Genomic DNA, 18160 nt, shown 5'->3' with positions numbered 1-18160 from the left:
AGGGGTCACCGGGCGGGGGGGCTCTGTCCTTCCCTCCACTCCCAACACTATCAGGTCAGTGGCAAAGCCGTTCCAGTAGTTGGCCAGTGACATGGAAGGCTTCCAGGCCAAAGAAGGTTCAGTTGGCCTGGGCTCACCAGGCCCTGGGGCCCCATGGATGGCACCTGAACACTTCTAGGCATCCTCATGTGGGCCTGCATGCCAAGAGGCCGAGTTCACGGCTTGGCCATGAGAAAAGGACAGCACAGCCTCTGGAGCACAAGGGCTGCTGCATGCATCTAGGGTTAGGGCAGTGGACAATTTCAACACCAGGCAGGCCTTGGCATGCACAGGGTTTCACGTGTTTCCACAAATACTGAGACAAGTATGTGGACATACTTTAATCTCCACTTTAAAAATGAACAGAGACATAGTGGCAAAGGGGAAGTACCTAAAGCTACAGGCCAGCATGGTGGGTCTTCCTGCTCTGAGACTTGTTGCCCATACCCCTGAGGGGCTGCCCGCCTGGCTACTACTCACCTCGGGGCGGGCCAAGCGTCAGCAGGATGACCATTGCATGGACCACGAGGATGTGCATGGTAGCAGTCTCCCCACTGGTCCAGCGCAGAAAGACCTGGTCCTGAGACTCTGACTATGGGGAAAGGAGATGGGGAATAGGGGTCATAGAGGTTATGGGGGATTAAGGGGGATGCAGGGCCTAGGCGTTGAGTGGCCGCCTTACCCAGCTGTAGACCTCCTCGCCCTCCTTGCTCTGGCGCATGCGCCTCACGTAATGGGAGAAGATAGACAGCAGGGCACCCAGCACAGCATCTGACGTGGTGCTGGAGGAGAGCTTTGAGAAGAGGTGGGACATGATGGTGGAACGCTCAACGACCAGCCGGGCCACATCCTGGGGGAGGGTAGGTCCTTCAGAGGCTCCCTGGGGACTCGAGTAGTCACAGCTTACCCACAAGGCTCCATGACCCAGGTCAACCTTGGCAAACCACACACCTAACAGGAACACTGACTATCCCCAGCACATCTAAGATCACAATTGCAGGGGAGTGGAGCTCCTCAGAGTCACAGACCCTCAGTCTGATGGCAGCATGGCAAAGAAGAGATGACGAGAGCTTTATAACTCTCTGGAGAGCACACAGCTCTCATGGCCAAGAACAATGGCCCTGAAAGCAGATGTTGTTGCCCACTGCCCGCCACAGCATAGATGCTGTCCCACAAGCATCAGAAACATGTACTTTCCAAGGCCAAAAGGGAAAAGGCCATCCAGACACAGTATCTAGAAATTTGCAATGGTTCTGCTGAGGAGCCCAGCGGGAACCCCAACAACCCCAGTTATTTGCTGGCACAAGAGTCTGAGGACAAAGGCCTCAAAGACCATCAGGCCTCCAGGCTCCATCAGGGCACCATGAGATCTAGGGAGAAATGCTCCACAGAATCAGCAGTGACTAAGAAATGGACAGAGACAGCCAAATTCCAGAGAGCACTAAGACCCCCAGCACACTAGCTATGCCACACTCCCATCCTGAACACCGCCCTTGGCACAAGGAGCCTCCAGCCCAGGACACGGCACTGCTGGCCCTGAGCCCCAAGAGCTCCATCCCCATGCTGCCCTTGTCCTTGCTTATCAGGGCCAGATCCCTGTGCTGTCCTTGTCCCCCATTTCCCTTCACCAAGGCCAGGTCCCTCATTCCCCCTCACCAAGGCTAGGTCACTGTGCTGGCCCTGCTCCTCCACCGGTGTGTGCTGGGATAGGTACACCAAGTAGGCACTGATGGTCTGTGGGTCCGTCTCCATGTGGATGGCCTGGGAAGGAGGAGAAGAGTTCTGAGCAGCTCCTCGAGGCAGTGCTGCCACTTGCCTAGTCTGTCCCGAGGCTCCCTCCAGTAGCCTTACCTGTTGCAGCGCCAGAGCAGTGGTGCTTCGGACACTGTCAAACAGTGGCAGCCTGGGCAAGTCCCGCAGCAGCCACTGGTAACCTTGCAGCAGGTCTGTGTCCCCCGAGTCTTCCTCCATGGGGTGTTCCCGCTCCTCCCCATCCCGCAGGCTGCCCTCTGAGAGCACCAGTGACAAGCCCTGCGGGCAACATGTGGAGCTGGACCCAGCCACCACCAGGGCACTAGCAGGGGCCAACAGCCTAACCTGGGGGGGCAAGTTTGTACCCTCAAAGCCTTGTGTGGAGAACCCAGAGCTTGTGAGGAAACAGGCTGATTGATCCACTGGTTCCCAGAGTGACCACAACAGAAAGGCAGGAAAAAGTAGCAAGAACTGCTTTCTTTAAAAAGCTGCTGTTCATTTTCAAGATTTAGCATAGTTCTACTTCACTGTGTCACTCTCTCTGAATGTTTCCATTACCACCCAGGGGAAGAATACCAAGACAAGGGATAAAGCCTTACTGCTTCCAAATGTTACCTGTGGAGACCACTCTACCACGAAAACCAGTTAGAAGATAGTCTGGGTAGACGTCAAACACACAAAAATAGAGATGCACCACCTAGCCTCACCTTCATAGCCAGCACGCGGGAGGCCACCTGGGACGAGCCAAGGCGCCGCAGGAAGTAGTCGAGCACCTCACATGTTGTCTGCTCATCGGCCTTCGGGCCCAGCAGCAGGTCCTGCAGGCGGCCCAGGAGCTGTCGCTGCTTCTGCTGTCTCTGCAGAGACAAAAGGGGCTCTCAGGGGGCCATGGGTTGGGGCTACAGCTGGAACTGTGGGCGAGCACGCACCTGCCGCTTCTTGGCCTTTTGCTCTCTGCTCTCACCCTCGTCCTCCTCCTCCCCAGAGGCAGCAGCATCATCCGCGGCATCATGCAGCAGAAACTCACACAGGCACTGCACAGGTAGCACATCCAGGGAGCCCTCGCTGGACTGCACCAGGTCAGCCAGCCAGGGCATGGACTGCGAGGAGGCCTGGATGATGATACAGGGCCACGTTCAGCACCTTCCCCTGCTCAGACGCAAGTCAGGCAGAGCAGCACTGTGCTGGCGCATCATGCAGTCTGCGTGCATCTTGTATGCAGCTGTGCTCTCCCCTCTTCTGGCCATGATGCCACTTAATGTCAGAGCCCACCAATGCCTCTGGGACATCCCAGGCTATGCCCCCACCATCTCTGTCTCCAGGAGCCCTGAGGCAAAACTCACCTGCCTCTGGATGATGTTGAGGAGAAAGTCAGGGTTGCGGCTCCGACACAGGAGATGCCCTAGGCGGAGGGACTGGTTGAGGCCTTTCACTTGATCCAGGATGTGAGGGGGAGGCCTCCGGGGGGGCCCTCTGGGGTTCACAGAGGACACCAGTATGTCAGAAAGCCATACATCACACCCCACCCCAAAGCAATAGTGAGGGCAGGGAAAGCCACAGCCTCCCAGCCGAGGCAGCATTTCTGCAATGGAGCATATGTCCTGATTTTAGCTGTGCCCAAGGTCTGGCTGTGTCCCACCCAACCCATACCAACCACTTGCCATCCCAGTCAGTGCTACCCCGGGCCTCAGGGTTTGGAGTGTGGGCCAGACACATACTGGGGATCCAGGCTGGTGAGCTGAGACAGGAGGAGGCTGCTGCTCTCAGTAATGGTCTGCTTGGTGGATGCTGCCGCCAGATGTCCCTCAAAGGCCAGAATCTCCTGCTTCTCCCGCTGGGAGATTTGGAGCTCCCGATTGATCATCTCTGTCCGAGTCTCCTCATCCGTGAGAGTACATGGTGGGTAGGAGTAATTGCTGGGCCAGACAAGGGGGACTTGTTACCCTGCCCCTTGTTAAAGGCTGTTCCCCATCAGACAGTGTTCAAGGTTGAGGAGGGTCAAAACCCACGACACTGCTGCTGCCTGGCACACAGCTTGAGCTGTCAGGAGCATCAGGGCTGACCCATGAGGCCATCCCAAAGCCATCAAAGCTGAGATCCCAGAGAGAAACATCCATATTCTCCAAAGAACCCAGCCCCAACTCTTTCCTTCTTCCATACAGCAGGACAGCCCTTATCAGTGTCCCACCCAGTCAGTGTCAGAACCCCAGAGCCTCTGTGTAGGACACCACCTCTTCCATGCCACTCTGCCAGGAACAACAGACCTGAACAGGCCTCCACCTACCCTGAGGGCCTTCCAGAGGCTCAGGCAGCATTATGGGAGGCACCAACAGTCCATCTCCTTTTTATATTCCCAAATCTATCTCCCTGAATTCTATCTCTAAAGCCCCACAAAGCCTGCTCCTTCAGGTATATGATAGCCCTTCAGAAGGGCAAAGGAGGCAGCTGTGTAACTGGCCTTAGGTACACACTGGCCTAGTCACAACACTCAGGCTGGGTCTCCACAATGCCATGGCTGCAGGCCCTGCTACATCTTGGCCACCACTCTGTGAGATGCCTTCACTGGCTGGACGAAACACTAGGTCCTGAAGCACATCATGCTCTCACCCTGTGTGGATACCAGCACACTGGGGCAGAGCTCACCTGCCTCTGGCCCCAAGCAGGGTCTTGTTACAGCCCACCTGGTCCTCCATTGCTTCTTTCCTCACATCTGCCCAGCATCACACCACCCATAAGCCTGCCCTCTCCCCATGCCAGTGGCAAGAGGGCTTGCCAGGTGGGTTGGTAGGGCCTGCAGATCTCTTTGTGGGCTCTACCTCAATCCACACACCCCCAACCCCCAATAAGGGAAGAGAGACCAAATGTGACAGACTTAGATTCACAACCTCAAGTGCACAAGTAAACAGGAACCAGTAATGCAACATAACAGAGACCTGGCCCTGCCTGTGCCCCCCTACCCTAGTCCCACAGGGAAGACACAAGCTCTCACTTGGTCATCACCATCTCCATGAGCATCTTCAGGGTTGGGTATTCCTCCCAGGCGGCCAGGCCTAGAAGACAAGGCAAGAACGGAGGGGCTCCCAGAGCTACCCTATAGGCACCAGATAGCAACCCTGTTTCAGGTACATGATCCCACCCTCACCTAGTCCCCAACTAGGTTCCATTCCAAGTCCTAACAAATGAGCAACCCCAAGAGTAACGCATCCTCTGGCTTGTGCGCTGACCAGAGAGGGCTCACCGATATTCTCAGGGTTGAAGGCGGCAACAACCAGCAGGAGGGGCCAGGCCTTCCAGTAGAGGGTAGAGATGGCGAGGTTTGGGGGCTGGTACCTAGGGAGCAAGGAGCAGCACTTGCTTAATGACCGCACTATTGATCCTGGTGCCTCAGAGCTCCCCTGTCCCCTGCACAGTCTGGCAGCAACACCTGCCCGAGCACATGTGCAGCAGTGTGCAGTGTCCAGCTCTGCATCTACCATCCAGGTACAAATTCCAGCTATCTCTCAGCAGTTTGGAGCCCAGGGCAATTATTTACTTTTCTTAGCTTCAGTTCCCCATCTATAAAATGGGAAACACTGGTAAATAATAAAATGCTCAATAAATGTTAGTTATCATTCCTTTTTTTTTTTTTTTGAGACAGTCTCAAGCTGTTGCTCTGAGTAAAGTGCTATAGCGTCATAGCTCACAGTAACCTCCAACTCAGGTTCTAATGTTCCTCTTGCCTCAGTTTCTCTTTTTTTTTTTTTTTTTTTGAGACAGAGCCTTAAGCTGTCCCCCTGGGAAGAGTGCTACGGCATCATAGCCCACAGCAACCTCCAACTCCTGGGCTTAAGCAAGTCTCCTGCCTCTGCCTCCCAAATAGCTGGGATCACAGGCCCCTGCCCCAACACCTGGCTATTTTTTGGTTGTAGCCATCATTGTTGTTCGGCAGGCCCAGGCTCGATTTGAACCTGTCACCTTAGGTGTACATGGCTGGTGCCTTAGCCACTTGAACCACAGGCGCCAAGTCAGTTTTTCTATTTTTAGGAGAGACAGGGTCTCAGTTTTGCTCAGGCTGGTCTTGAACTCACGAGCTCAAGCAATCCACCTGCCTTGGCCTCCCAGAGTGCTAGGGTTACAGGTGTGAGCTACTCAGCCATTACTTATCACTCTTATTTAGGTCAGAAAAATAGGAACAACTTTAGTATGCATCAACATGTAATTGCAATAATATTTAAAAGTTAGATATAATGTAATTATAATTAAAGTACAGTCCTTTCAAGTGGCAAAGAATTCCGACCCCTAGAAAGAATGAAGAGAATGTGAGACAAAAGTTGCAGCAGTGTGTGTCTGTTGTCGAGTGGAAAAGACCCCACTGGGAAGCAAAACAGGCACTAGGAGCTACAAGAGAAATGCAGAAAAACCCACCAGCAGCAGGATCGTGGTCAGGGTTAGGTATAACCTAACAGGATAATTTCAAAACTTCTACAGTGAAAACAACACAATGCTGATAAAAGAAACCACAACTCTAGACACAGGGAAATACAACTCATGTGCACGAGTTGAGATTTGATATCATTAACGTGGCAGTTCACCTTACAGATTCAATGCAATCCCTATAAAAACCCACTTGGCTTTTCTGCAGAAATCCACATGGAAATGAAAGGACTCAGAATAGCCAAAACAGGCTGGGTGCAGTGGCTCACACCTGTAATCCTAGCACTCTGGGAGGCCTAGGTGGGTGGATTGCCTGAGCTCACGAGTTTGAGACCAGCCTGAGGCTGAGCAAGACCTTGTCTCTAAAAATAGGCAGGCATTGTGGTGGGCACCTGTAGTCCGTACTTGGGAGGCTGAGGCAAGAGAATCACTTGAGCCCAAGAGTTTGAGTTTGCTGTGAGCTATGATGCCACAGCACTCTACTGAAGGTGACAAAATGAGACTGTCTCAAAAAAAAAAAAATAGGCAAGACAATCTTAAAAAAGAACAAAGTTGGAAGACAGAGCCTTCCCAATTTCAAAACTGAACACAAAGTTGGCTCAGCACCCATAGCTCAGTGGTTACAGTACCAGCCACATCCACCTGGGCTGGTGGGTATGAGCCTGGCCTGGGCCTGCTAAGCAACAATGACAACTACAATAAAAAAAAAAAAATAGCTGGGCGTGGTGGCAGGTGTCTCTAGTCCCAGCTACTTGGGAGGCTGAGGCAAGAGAACCACTTAAGCCCAAGAGTTTGAGGCTGCTGTGAGCTGTGATGCCTCGGCACTCTACCAAGGGCAACATAGTGAGACTGTCTTAAAAAAAAAAACTGAACACAAAGTTACAGTAATGCAGACAGTGTGGTATAAGCATTAAAAACAGACTCACAGATCAGCAGAACAGAATTGAGAGTCTAGGAATGAAACTTCACATTTATGCTCAAAGATACTGAAAAGGTGCCAAGACCATCAAAAGAGGAATGGTCTTTTCAATAATACTGGAACAACTGCACATCAACGTGCAAAACATGAAATTGGGCCCCTGCCAAACACCATGTACAAAATGGATAGACCTAAACATTTAAGAGCTAAAACTATAAAATTCTTAGGCAAAAACAGGAGTAAGTCTCATGAGCATGGGTTGGCAACGATTTTTCAGGTACAATACCAAAGCACAGGCAGCCACAGCAACAGAGAGACAAGTTGGATTTTATCAGATCACACAATGGTCAACAGAATAGAATCCAGAGTTCATAAACCTACGTGCGTGATTTCTGACAAGAAACCAAGATCATTTGATGAGATGAAGCAAATATTTCAGCAAATGGTACGGGGACAACTGGACATCACCATGAAAGGGAGTAAATTGGACCTCTGCCTCATACCACAAATAAAAATTAACCCAAAATGGACCAAATATCCAAATTTAAGAGCTGAAACTGTAAAACCCTTGGAAGAAAATATAGAATTAAATCTTTGTGACCCAGGGCTAGACAATGGTTTCTCAGATATCACACAAAAGCATAGAAACCAAATAAAATAAAATGAAATAAATTAGCTCCATACCCATAGCATGGTGGTTATGGCGCTAGCCACATACACTGAGAGTGGCGGGTTCGAACCTGACCTGGGCCAGCTAAGCAACAATGACAACTACAACCACAACAAAAAATAGCTGGGCATTGCAGTGGACGCCTAAAGTCCCAGCTACTTGGGAGGCTGAGGCAAGAGAAATGCCTGAGCCCAAGGGTTGGAGGTTGCTGTGAGCTACGACACCACAGCACTCTACCAAGGGTGACATAGTGATACTCTGTCTCAAAAAAAAAAAAAAAAAATTAAATTAATAAAATGAAATAAAATAAATTGGACTTCATCAAAATTTAGAACTTTTGTGTCAAAGGATACTATTAAGAAAGTGAAAAAACAACCTACAGAAAGGGAGAAAATACTATATTTGCAAAGCATAAATCTACTAAGAGTCTAGTACCAATGGCTGGTGCAACGGCTCCTGCTTGTAACCCTAGCACTCTGGGAGGCTAAGGAGGGTGGACTGCTTGAGTTCAGGAGTTCAAGACCAGCCTGAGCAAGAGCAAGACTCCCATCTCCAGTAAAAATAGAAAAATTAGCTGAGTGTGGTGGCAGGTGCCTATAGTCCCAGCTATCTGGGAGGCTGAGGCTTAAGCTCAGGGGCTCAAAGTTGCAGTGAGCTGTGTTGACACCACTGTGAATGCCTGCTTGATACAGTAAGACCTATCCCCCAAAAATTAAAAATTAAAAAATACCTCAGCAAAAACTTGAATAGACATTTCTCCAAAGGAGATATATAAATGGCCAATCAGTACACAAATATCATCAGTGATTAGAAAACCATGAACCAAAACTAAAATGAGACACCACCTCATGTTCACCTGGATGGCTAAAACAAGAGAAATGGGCAGTCAGTGTTGGTGATGACAGAGACACTGGAAAGTGAAATGACACAGCTGCCATGTAATGACATGAGATGACACCTGATCCTCCCAGCAATTTCACTCCTGGTATCCACTTAGAACACTTGAAATCTCATAGGCACACAGATGTGCACACACATGTACACAGCACTATTAAAAATAGCCACCCATAGGTCGGCGCCTGTGGCTCGAGCAGCTAAGGCGCCAGCCATGTACACCTGAGCTGATGGGTTCAAATCCAGCGCAGGCCTGCCAAACAACAATGACAGCTGCAACCAAAAAATAGCCAGGCATTGTGGCTGGTGCCTTTAGTCCCAGCTACTTGGGAGGTGGAGGCAGGAGACTCACTTGAGCCCAGGAGTTGGAGGTTGCTGTGAGCTGTGACACCATGGCACTCTACCAAGGGCTGCATAGTAAGACTCTGTCTCAAAAAGAAAAAAAAAAAACAGTCACACAGTAGATACCGCCAAATGTCTACCAGCTGGAGAATGATAAATAAGACATCTATACCAGTGATTTTCAACTGGTGTGCCACGAGAGGATCTTAGGTGGGCCACAGAAATTTTTAAAGGTCATTAATTAATTTTTGAGAGAAGTTCAAAGTACAGTAAGTATATTCTTTTCTTTTTTTTTTTTTTTGCAGTTTTTGGCCAGGGCTGGGTTTGAACCCACCACCTCCGGCATATGGGGTCGGTGCCCACTCCTTTGAGCCACAGGCGCCACCCAGTATATTCTTTTTTTGCTTTTTTTGTTTTGATCAACATAATTTAAGTGTTACACGCAGTTTAACTAATAGGTTCAAATGCTGTGAAAGGGTTGAAAAACCTTCACACCAGTCTATACAACGGTATGTCACTTGGCTACAGAAAGGAATGAAGCACCAACACCTGCTATGATGTGGAAGAACCCTGAAAACACTGTGCTCAGGGGAGAAAGCCAGTCACAGAAGATCACATGTTGTAGGATTCTGTTTATATAAAACATCCCCAAAGGATACGTCTACAGAAATGAGAGCAAAACAGTGGTTGCTGAGGGAAGGCGGGGGAGGGGCATAGGGTGGAACAATGGGGGCACAGAGAGAGACAATTAATGGGTCCAAGTTCCTTTTAGAGGGAGAAAAGGTCTAAAATTATAAAGATTATACAACTTTCAATAGGTGAAATGCATATGAGTTATATCCCATTAAGGATTAAAAAATAGAGGATAAACTCAATGCTGTGTGAAAAATTAAAGCACACACATTAATGAATACAGAGAAAAAGTACAAATAACTTAGAGACACTGAAGAGAACAGGAAGTGAATCACTTGAACTCAAGCAAAGTGGAAAAACAGAGGCTGTGTATCACCCAATGCCCACTTCGGCCTCACAGGCCACTGAGAAGAGGCAACCAAAAGCTTGTCCCTCAGGGAGTGGGGTGGGTGGGCCCGAGTAGGAGCCCAGGTCTCACCCAGGCGGGAGCTGGATATTCTCCGGGTGGTGGTAGGTACACAGGTTTAGTACGGCGTCAATCAGCTGGATCCTCTCGACCTTCAGTACTTCCACGTCTAAAACAAAGACCCACACTCAGGCCCCAGAGCCCAATTGCACACATCTGGATGGCCAAGGCAGGGTCTGGGGTGTCACAAAGCGAGAAGCCTGACCCTGCTGAAGCAGCACAGGATGGGCTGGAGGAAGCACAAATGCTCCCTGGTACATGTGGACATTTTTACTTTGGGGCATCTGAGCAGGGTCCAGAGAGTAAGCAAGGCTGTCAAGGGACAGTGGCACAGCCTAGGTGCAGGGTGCAGAAGTGAGGACATACAGTGTGACCGGCGCAGGAAACAGGAAGCCCCCGGCTCACACAGCAGACTTTACAGCCTGGCCCACAGGCAGTGGGAGCACTAGATTTAACATCACCTGAGAGGAGGGAGAGACAAGTGACAGAAGCTCCTGCCATGGTTCAATCACACTGAATATGATGCAAATCCCAGGGTGAATCCCACAATCATGCAGAGACTACACAGCTGCTAAAGGCACAAGCACACTTCTAAGTCCTCAATTCCAGGTCTCCAAGCCTCCCAAACTGTCTATTTAGAGCTGAGTAGAAGGGCAAAAAGCTCAGCTGAAACATGGCTTCCCTGAGAGGAGGCAGATGCACTGCCATGGCACCAGCACCCAAATGGCTTTTGGCTTTTACAGGCACAAGGGAGCAGAACTGTCACCTAGAAGAGTCCAGGACAAAGCCTGCAGTAAGACTCCAAAGGACCCTCACCATCTGCCTGCACGGCTGCAGCTCGCTTCACCAGGTGGTCAGCAAGTTCCATGGCATCTGCAGGGCCAAGTGGCAGCTCCCGGGATAGCCCAATGACGAGGATGCGCATCAGTGTGTCCTCCAGGATGGGCACCTCTGAGCAGAGGCGCAGGAAGAAGCTGTGGGCAGGGGAGGGAGAGGTCTGACTCAGTCAGGGGTTGGGACTGAGGACAGAGGCCAGACTCCCTGCGTATCCCTCCCCAAGTGCCTGATTCCCTTAAATCCAAGTGGCCCTGGCTCGGCGCCTATAGCTCAACCGGCTAAGGCGCCAGCCACGTACACCTAAGGTGGCGGGTTCGAATCCCCAGCCCGGACCCGCCAAACAACAATGACGGCTGCAACCAAAAAATAGCCGGGCGTTGTGGCGGGCGCCTGTGGTCCCAGCTACTTGGGAGGTGGAGGCAGGAGACTCGCTTGAGCCCAGGAGTTGGAGGTTGCTGTGAGCTGTAATGCCACGGCACTCTGCCCAGGGGACCAGCTTGAGGCTCTGTCTCAAAAAAAAAAAAAAAAATCCAAGTGGCCCTCACAGGACAGAAGCCCTGGCTGCAAGACTTATCTTAGAATGGGAAGCTACCCACTCTTTTGTCACATGTACAGTCACTTATTCCTATTGCCAACACAGGAGAGGCTCCGATGCCCCAGAGAGAATAGTTCTGGCCTACAAGGAGCTCAGAGAAAGGTGGACAAAGAGAGACCATTACACAACTTCCCAAAATGTAACAGAAGTGTCACCATGAAAGGGAGCAGAATGACCAAAGCAGATGGGCTGGCTATAGAGCCCCAGGAGACTGGGGACGCAGTGTAGTTCTAGAACACTTAGGGTGACCACCTGGTCTTAGAGGGAGACAGTGGTAAGGATATGAGAAAGGACAGAGTATGCAGCTATTTGGAAGCAAGGAAGGGTTAGCAGTGTGTGTAGAGGTGTGTGAAGGGGATGTGGGTGTGGGAGTACCAGGATGGTAGCAGTCATGTGGACACAGTAGTGGCTGGGTCCCTGAGAGTGAAGATGACTTCAGAGACACCAATAGACATTCTTCAGAGAAAAGCAGCACTCACGGCCCAGGGAGGGACAGTATGGTGGCCACTAAGAACACAGCTGGGGGGTGGTGCCTGTGGCTCAAGTGTCTAGGGTGCCAGCCACATATACCAGAGTTGGCGGGTTTGAATCTGGCCCGGGCCTGCCAACCACAAAAGAGCTGGGCGTTATGGTGGGCGCCTGTAGTCCCAACTACTCGGGAGGCTGAGGCAAGAGAATTGCTTAAGCCCAGGAGTTAGAGGTTGCTGTGAGCTGTGATGCCATAACACTCTACCCAGGGCAATAGCTTGAGGCTCTGTCTCAAAAAAAAAAAAGAACACAGCTGGGTCCAGACCCTGACCAGATCCTCATGCAGCAAACAGCCCCACCACTAGCACTTGAGCACACAACAGGCCAACAGGCTCACTCACTTGCGGTCACTCTCAGGTGGCCAGTTGTCCCACTTGTAGTAGGTCTCCGGTTGCTCTGTGAACAGCACCTTGTGGAGGCTGCAGGGCAGAGAAGCACCAGTTAGGATATGCGTGCTGGGAGGACCTGCTCCACCCTGCCAGTTCCAAGAAAAGGGTCCCTGTCTCCCATAGACTCAACTTGGTCAAAAGTTATAGACAGAAATGTGCTCAGACGTAGGGGCTAGCTGACCACTCAGAGCTGCACCTCCTCACAGAACCTACCAGGGAACCTACCGTGAACACCCCTGAGGCCAGTTAGGCTGATGCTATGACTGTGGGACAATTGCAGCTCCAATTGGACAGGGGTCCCCACATGACAGAGCAGAGTCCATGTGGGGGTCTAGCATGCATAAGACACCTGTGTCTACTGCCACTGACTGTCTTGGATGTCACAGGTTCCTGTGTGGAAGCCCCTGCATGTCCCGAGCCAGTGGGCTACTGGGCAGAAGGTGAGGCAAAGGCTGGGGCAGGTCCCTACCAGTGTACATAGTCCTTGGGAGAGAGCTTGCTGATAGAAGGCACGACGGTGTGAAGCCACCAGACAGCATCCCGCTGGATTGCAGCAATCTGGTTCTGGAACGAGCGCAGCACCTCAAGGTCTAAAGTGAACAAGGAGGTTTGCTGGCTTTGTCCATGTCGTAGACCAGCACCAATCAAGGCCAGCACCAGATGGAGGCTGGACTTTACAAAGCAGCAACTCAGAACAACCCAGCTTCTGGATCGCCCATGCATTACACGGGTAGAAGCTGACTCAGCTGGAGTAACACTCAAGGAAGCGTGCCCTGGCTAGGGTCCAGGAAAGCATGGGGTACCGGAGGCTTTGAATTCCAGAGGATTTCACTCTAGCCAAACACTTAAAAATGAAACAAACTGGCTGACTTAAATACCACGCCCCATCTCTTCCTCCCACCTTTGGCTGAAAGGACACCAAGCCTGCCTGACATGCCCCCATAGTGAATGCCAGAACTTGAGTATGCAAATGATGCACACAGAGAACAGACTCTGGGCCTGAAGCTGGTGTCCAGACAGGAAGAACAGAACAGCAGCTCCAGGGGCCCCCTTCAGAGGCCATGCTGCGGTATAGCCCCCTCAGGGCCACTTGGAGGGCTACCTACAGTGACAGGAGAGGTGCCTGCTGACAGCTTGAACCCTGCCTCAGACCCAAGACCCTCATGTACTTACTTCGCTTCTCTCCCTTGTCCCAGGCAACGCCAGCCTCCTTCACCTGAGCCGTGATCCCCAGCATCATGGACACGGCCAACACGTCAGTTATGTGAACCACAAACCGCTCCTGCAAGCACAGGACAGCAGGTTTGTGTCCTTGAAAGACCCACACATGAAAGCCCCACTCCACATGCACAGGCACAAGCAGGGATCCAGAAAGCCGAGGGACCACATTGGGAGAGGGTTCCAGCAGGTCTTGAGACCCAAAAGCAGTAGGCAGCAAGGCCCTAGTCACGACACTGGAGACAGGCTTGGTCAACAGAGCTGGACAGAGCCCCTGTCCTGAAGAGCAGACTGCCTCACTTGCTGACCGCCCACTTGCTGCTCATAACCAGAGGTGCTGCGCAGCACATCTCTCTTGTACCCTTCAAACTGGCATAGGAAGACCCTGCCATGCCCTGCCTCCCTACCTATACCATCTCCTCCCTAACTCCATTAGCTACAGCTCTATCCATACTAGCCCGGGGCGCCAACTCCTCTGTGCATGGTTAGGCCTCCCGCATGCTGGAACCTAAACTCTCTGGGATACACAGCAGCCAGTGGTCCTCCCTCCTGCTGGCACCCACCCCCAGGCAGAGCAGGGCGTATGGGCAAACCCAGGACATGGGGGCAGCTACAATAGGGCCTATACGGCGGGGAAGAGCCAGAAAGGCCATGGCATCCATAGCACCTTGAATTCCATGTCCAAGTACTGGGGCTCCTTACGCTCCTGCATCAGCCCCAGGCAGAAGGCCTGGAAGTTGATCTCATGCTTGGTCTGTTTGATGATCTCCCGGAGCAGGGCCCGAGAGGCCCGCAGGTAATCATCCTTGTTGGTCAGCAGGTCTTGAAACACCATAGCCAGGAACTAGGGTAGAGAGATGCCAAATGGGAAGCTGCTGGGCAGTTCCCTTCCCATTGGCACCCTCCTCTGTCTTAGCCCTACAGGAAGCCTCCCCAGGCTGGACCAGAGAATGAGCCCCTCTGCCTTCCTAAGGCACAGCCAGGCAGGTCAGCACACACAAGTACCACAGCATCTCAGACAGACTTGTCCTTCTCCCTTGGCTGAGAGTTCCCTGAGAGCAGCAACTGCTAAATCTTACTTAATTCTCATGGCAACTGGCACATGGGGAGTTGGTCCTCACCAGATGGGGGCACAGACTAACAGGCACTGTGGTAGTGCTGAGTATCAGGCAGCACAGCCACAAATGAAAGAGATCTCAGCCTCTTCTCCACCCTGAACCTCAACCTGAGAGCTTAAATGATCCAGAACTTTTCTTAAAACGCTGGCTGCGATGAGGACAGACCTGATCATCAGAACTGGCCCTAAGCCCACCTTGATGTTTCACACACAAACCAGCCCATGACAAGCCTAATGTGTTCACAGTGTGGGAGATTTTCCTTTCAAAGGAGACTCCTGAAACCAATCAGGCAGGTTTGCATGCCTGCAACCCTACAGTCAGAACACACAGGGACTTCTGCCTAATTGGGGACAAGCCCTGCTCAGGAAGGCAGGACTGGCTCCTAGCTAGGAAACTCTGGTGGCTTTTTAAGGCTCCAGAGTATTGCTCCCTCCCCAAAACACTGAGCTTTAAATTTTGAGAAAGATGAGTTCTCACACTGGAACTGGCTGAAAGTCACACTCTAGTTGGTTTCAAAAGCTCTCATCAAAGCCCAGGCATAATCCCAAGACTCTGAGAGGCCGAGGCAGGTGGATAGCCTGAGCCCACAAATTCAAGACCAGCTTGAGCTATAGCGAGACCTCATCTCTAAAAATAGCTGGGTGTTATGGCAAGCACCTGTAGTTCTAGCTACTTGGGAGGCTGAGTCAAGAGAATCACTTGAGCCCAAGAGTTAGAGGTTGCTATGAGCTATATCACTATAGCACTCTATCAAGGGCAACAAAGTGAGACTGTCTCAAAAAAAAAGAAAAAAGCCCCCATCCCTTGCAGGGCTCTGGAAGCAGAGCACTTACCCACACAGCACCACCAAACTACCCATTCACTTGTACATTCACCAGGGTGACAGGTGATGCCACACGTACACCCCCACCCCCAGCCACAGCCCCTACCTGGTATGGGGAGGACCGGAGTCAGGCTTGAGGCTGGCCCCAGAACTAGAAGTTGCCCCATCCCATAAACCAGCTGTACCACAGCTCCCAAGGAGCATCTGCCATGCAGCAAAGCTGCCAGCACTTGGGCCCTACCTTAGGCGCCAGCTCTGAGCTATGCTGCAATACAGTGTAGAGGATCTGCATGTTGTTTGGGTTCCGGGCGTTAGAAAGTTCATTGAAAATCACAAACTTGATGGTGGTGCCCAGGTTGTCCTTGTGAGCATTTAGCAGTTCCCTGGGCCAAAGAGCCAAGTGAATGGAGGGGGGTACGGGGTGTGAAGGGCTGCCTTGCTGCCTGCCCACTCCTGCCTATGCTATACCTGACACAGAGCATGTAGTGGTTGAGGAGAACTTTGGGCTTGAGGCGAATCTTGATCAGATGGGAGATGACATCCATGTCCTCAGAGCCGTGTGTATTGCAGTTCATGCAAACAGACATCAGCAGGTCCTGGGCTGGCCTGGTCAGCTGCAGAGAGACCCGGGAACCCAGCTATTTCATGGCCGGCAGCACCTGTGGGGACTGTGCTGGATGGTACCTCCCACCACGCTCACCTTGGGGTTCTGTAGCCACATCTCCAGCTTCTGCACCGTCATTAGCCGCACCTCCTTATAGCCACAGGTGGAGGTGAGAAGCCGCAGGAGGTTCCTGGAGACGTTGTCAATGGGCTGACGCCGGTTGAGCTGGTCCCGAAGCATGTCAAGAACATACTCTTCCACGCTCTCTGCGAGGTCATCGTACCTAGGCCAGAGGGGGGAAGGAAGGGAGGGAGGAAGGCTGGCCTCGAGGCGCCCCACCCTGCCTGCCTCCCTGCCATACCCCACAGGGCTAGGGCTGCACAGCATACCTACCTCGGCATTAGCTGGCCTTCCTGCTCAGGGCTCAGCTTTTCCTCGGCAATGAGCAACTCTGACTGGCTGTCCTCCTCCTCCGTGAGTGAGGGGTGAGGGCTGCTCCCTGCACAGACCGTGGAGAGGGCCCCAAGGAATGTCCTCCCCACCCCTCCTGACCTCCTGCCAGTACCCACCTCCCAAACCCAAACTCCACAGAAGATGACCCCATCCCCTCCCCTTGGGCTGGATGCCCGGACTTCTGGCCCAGCCTGGTCCCTGGCATCTCTTACCAGCACCGAGGTCCCCACCGCCACGTCCCACATCCCCCTGCAGCAGCATGCTCTTGGGGGGCATCTTGGTGTTAAACGCCGTCTGGATGTTGTCCACAAAGGTCCTGCAGTGTGGGCTGTCCACCCAGACCCGCTCCCCCAGCGAGTCTTCAATGTACACCTACACCATGAGGCATGGCTTAAGGCGCTGACTGGCAGCTGTACTGTCCTGCCTGCCCCCTATTACTCTAGTGTGTCCCCAAATGCCTATTTGCTGTCTGGTGGGGTAGCTGCTCAGGAGGCCTTGACCAACTTCTCAGTGCAGGAGGAACTGAGAAGTAACAACCAAAGCCATCAGACACCCTCTTTGGGTGAACATACTCGGTTGGCCTCCTTCCTACTGGTAGCCAGAGACCACCTTTGGTGCTCTGCTCTCTCCACTGTTAGGGCCCTAGGGAGAGGTGCCTCACCTTGACAAAGATCTCAGGCCAGTTTTCATCCTCCTCATAGGCAGCCATGAGGAGGTTACAAGCCAGTACAGACACCAGGCTGTTCCCCTTGGCCTTGAAGTTGATGGAGGCATCCCGCCGTAAGAGGCTGCACAGAGCCTGTAAGAGAGGGTGTGCATCACCGAGGGCCTCACTTGCACACGAACCTGCACATGCAAAGCCAGTACAAACCAGGACGGGGCAAGCTGGGAGGGAAGACATAGGAAGAGAAAGTAGCAGAGTGCCTGTCATATCACCTTTCCCACACAGAAGGGCAGATGCCTCCTCTCACCTCAATGACACCTTCTGTGGCAAAGATGTTGGGCTTGATCTTGGCCAGGTACATCAGGCTCAGGTACAGGGTGCTGTCTGGCTTGGCCCGAGTGACCTTCAGCTGCTTCACAGCCCCACACAGCACCCCCTCGATCCTGTCATCGTTCCCCTCTAGCTCAGCAGCTTCAATCTCATCCAGCAACACTGTGGGCAGGACTGGCCAAAGCAGGAGGGCCCAGTTAGAGCCAGGGCCAAGAACAGAGGTCACCCCAAGGCCATGGGAATAGCGGGCAGACCAGCAGAAACCCAGCAAGTATCAGTGTCTGGTACTGTAGCAGACCAACTTCCCACATAAGAGACAGTGGCAGCACTGGGGGAGGGGGGATGTGCAGGGGCTACAGGGTGCTGGCCTAGTAGTCAGTCCAGCCCTTTCTCCACTGCATCCCACAAGGCTTCCTGGAGTTTCCTGTTCCCAAGACACAAACTTTTCTACAAATTGGCGAATTTGTAGCCTC

General features: G+C 52.2%; 1 protein-coding gene across 4 annotated transcripts in view; it reads right to left on the bottom strand.

Moving 5' to 3' along the window:
* INTS1 (integrator complex subunit 1) overlaps positions 1–18160 on the bottom strand; it is a 34158-nt gene that overhangs the window by 12366 nt on the left and 3632 nt on the right. For 3 of the 4 annotated variants that reach the window (XR_002774695.1, XR_002774696.1, XM_023516508.1), the window contains exons 4-26: positions 17665–17861; positions 17355–17492; positions 16906–17065; positions 16634–16739; positions 16337–16529; positions 16105–16250; positions 15878–16019; positions 14363–14539; positions 13651–13759; positions 12947–13067; positions 12430–12507; positions 10945–11102; positions 10141–10237; positions 5030–5121; positions 4781–4841; positions 3510–3707; positions 3135–3264; positions 2721–2903; positions 2499–2648; positions 1891–2070; positions 1696–1800; positions 722–889; positions 520–631 (exon numbers count right to left, since the gene is read on the bottom strand). Coding sequence is in view for 2 of the 4 variants with exons in the window: in XM_023516508.1 (XP_023372276.1) it covers positions 520–631; positions 722–889; positions 1696–1800; positions 1891–2070; positions 2499–2648; positions 2721–2903; positions 3135–3264; positions 3510–3707; positions 4781–4841; positions 5030–5121; positions 10141–10237; positions 10945–11102; positions 12430–12507; positions 12947–13067; positions 13651–13759; positions 14363–14539; positions 15878–16019; positions 16105–16250; positions 16337–16529; positions 16634–16739; positions 16906–17065; positions 17355–17492; positions 17665–17861 (3201 nt within the window). In the remaining 2 variants the exon portion in view is untranslated. The remainder of the gene's footprint in view (positions 1–519; positions 632–721; positions 890–1695; positions 1801–1890; positions 2071–2498; positions 2649–2720; positions 2904–3134; positions 3265–3509; positions 3708–4780; positions 4842–5029; positions 5122–10140; positions 10238–10944; positions 11103–12429; positions 12508–12946; positions 13068–13650; positions 13760–14362; positions 14540–15877; positions 16020–16104; positions 16251–16336; positions 16530–16633; positions 16740–16905; positions 17066–17354; positions 17493–17664; positions 17862–18160) is intronic. The other variant, XM_023516509.1, reaches the window with a different exon arrangement.

Source organism: Otolemur garnettii, unplaced genomic scaffold (assembly GCF_000181295.1).
Source record: "Otolemur garnettii isolate 467f Iridium unplaced genomic scaffold, OtoGar3 scaffold00092, whole genome shotgun sequence".
NCBI lineage: Eukaryota > Metazoa > Chordata > Mammalia > Primates > Galagidae > Otolemur > Otolemur garnettii.
The sequence above is the reverse complement of the archived record's forward strand: the minus strand, read 5'-3'. Positions and strand labels throughout refer to the sequence as shown.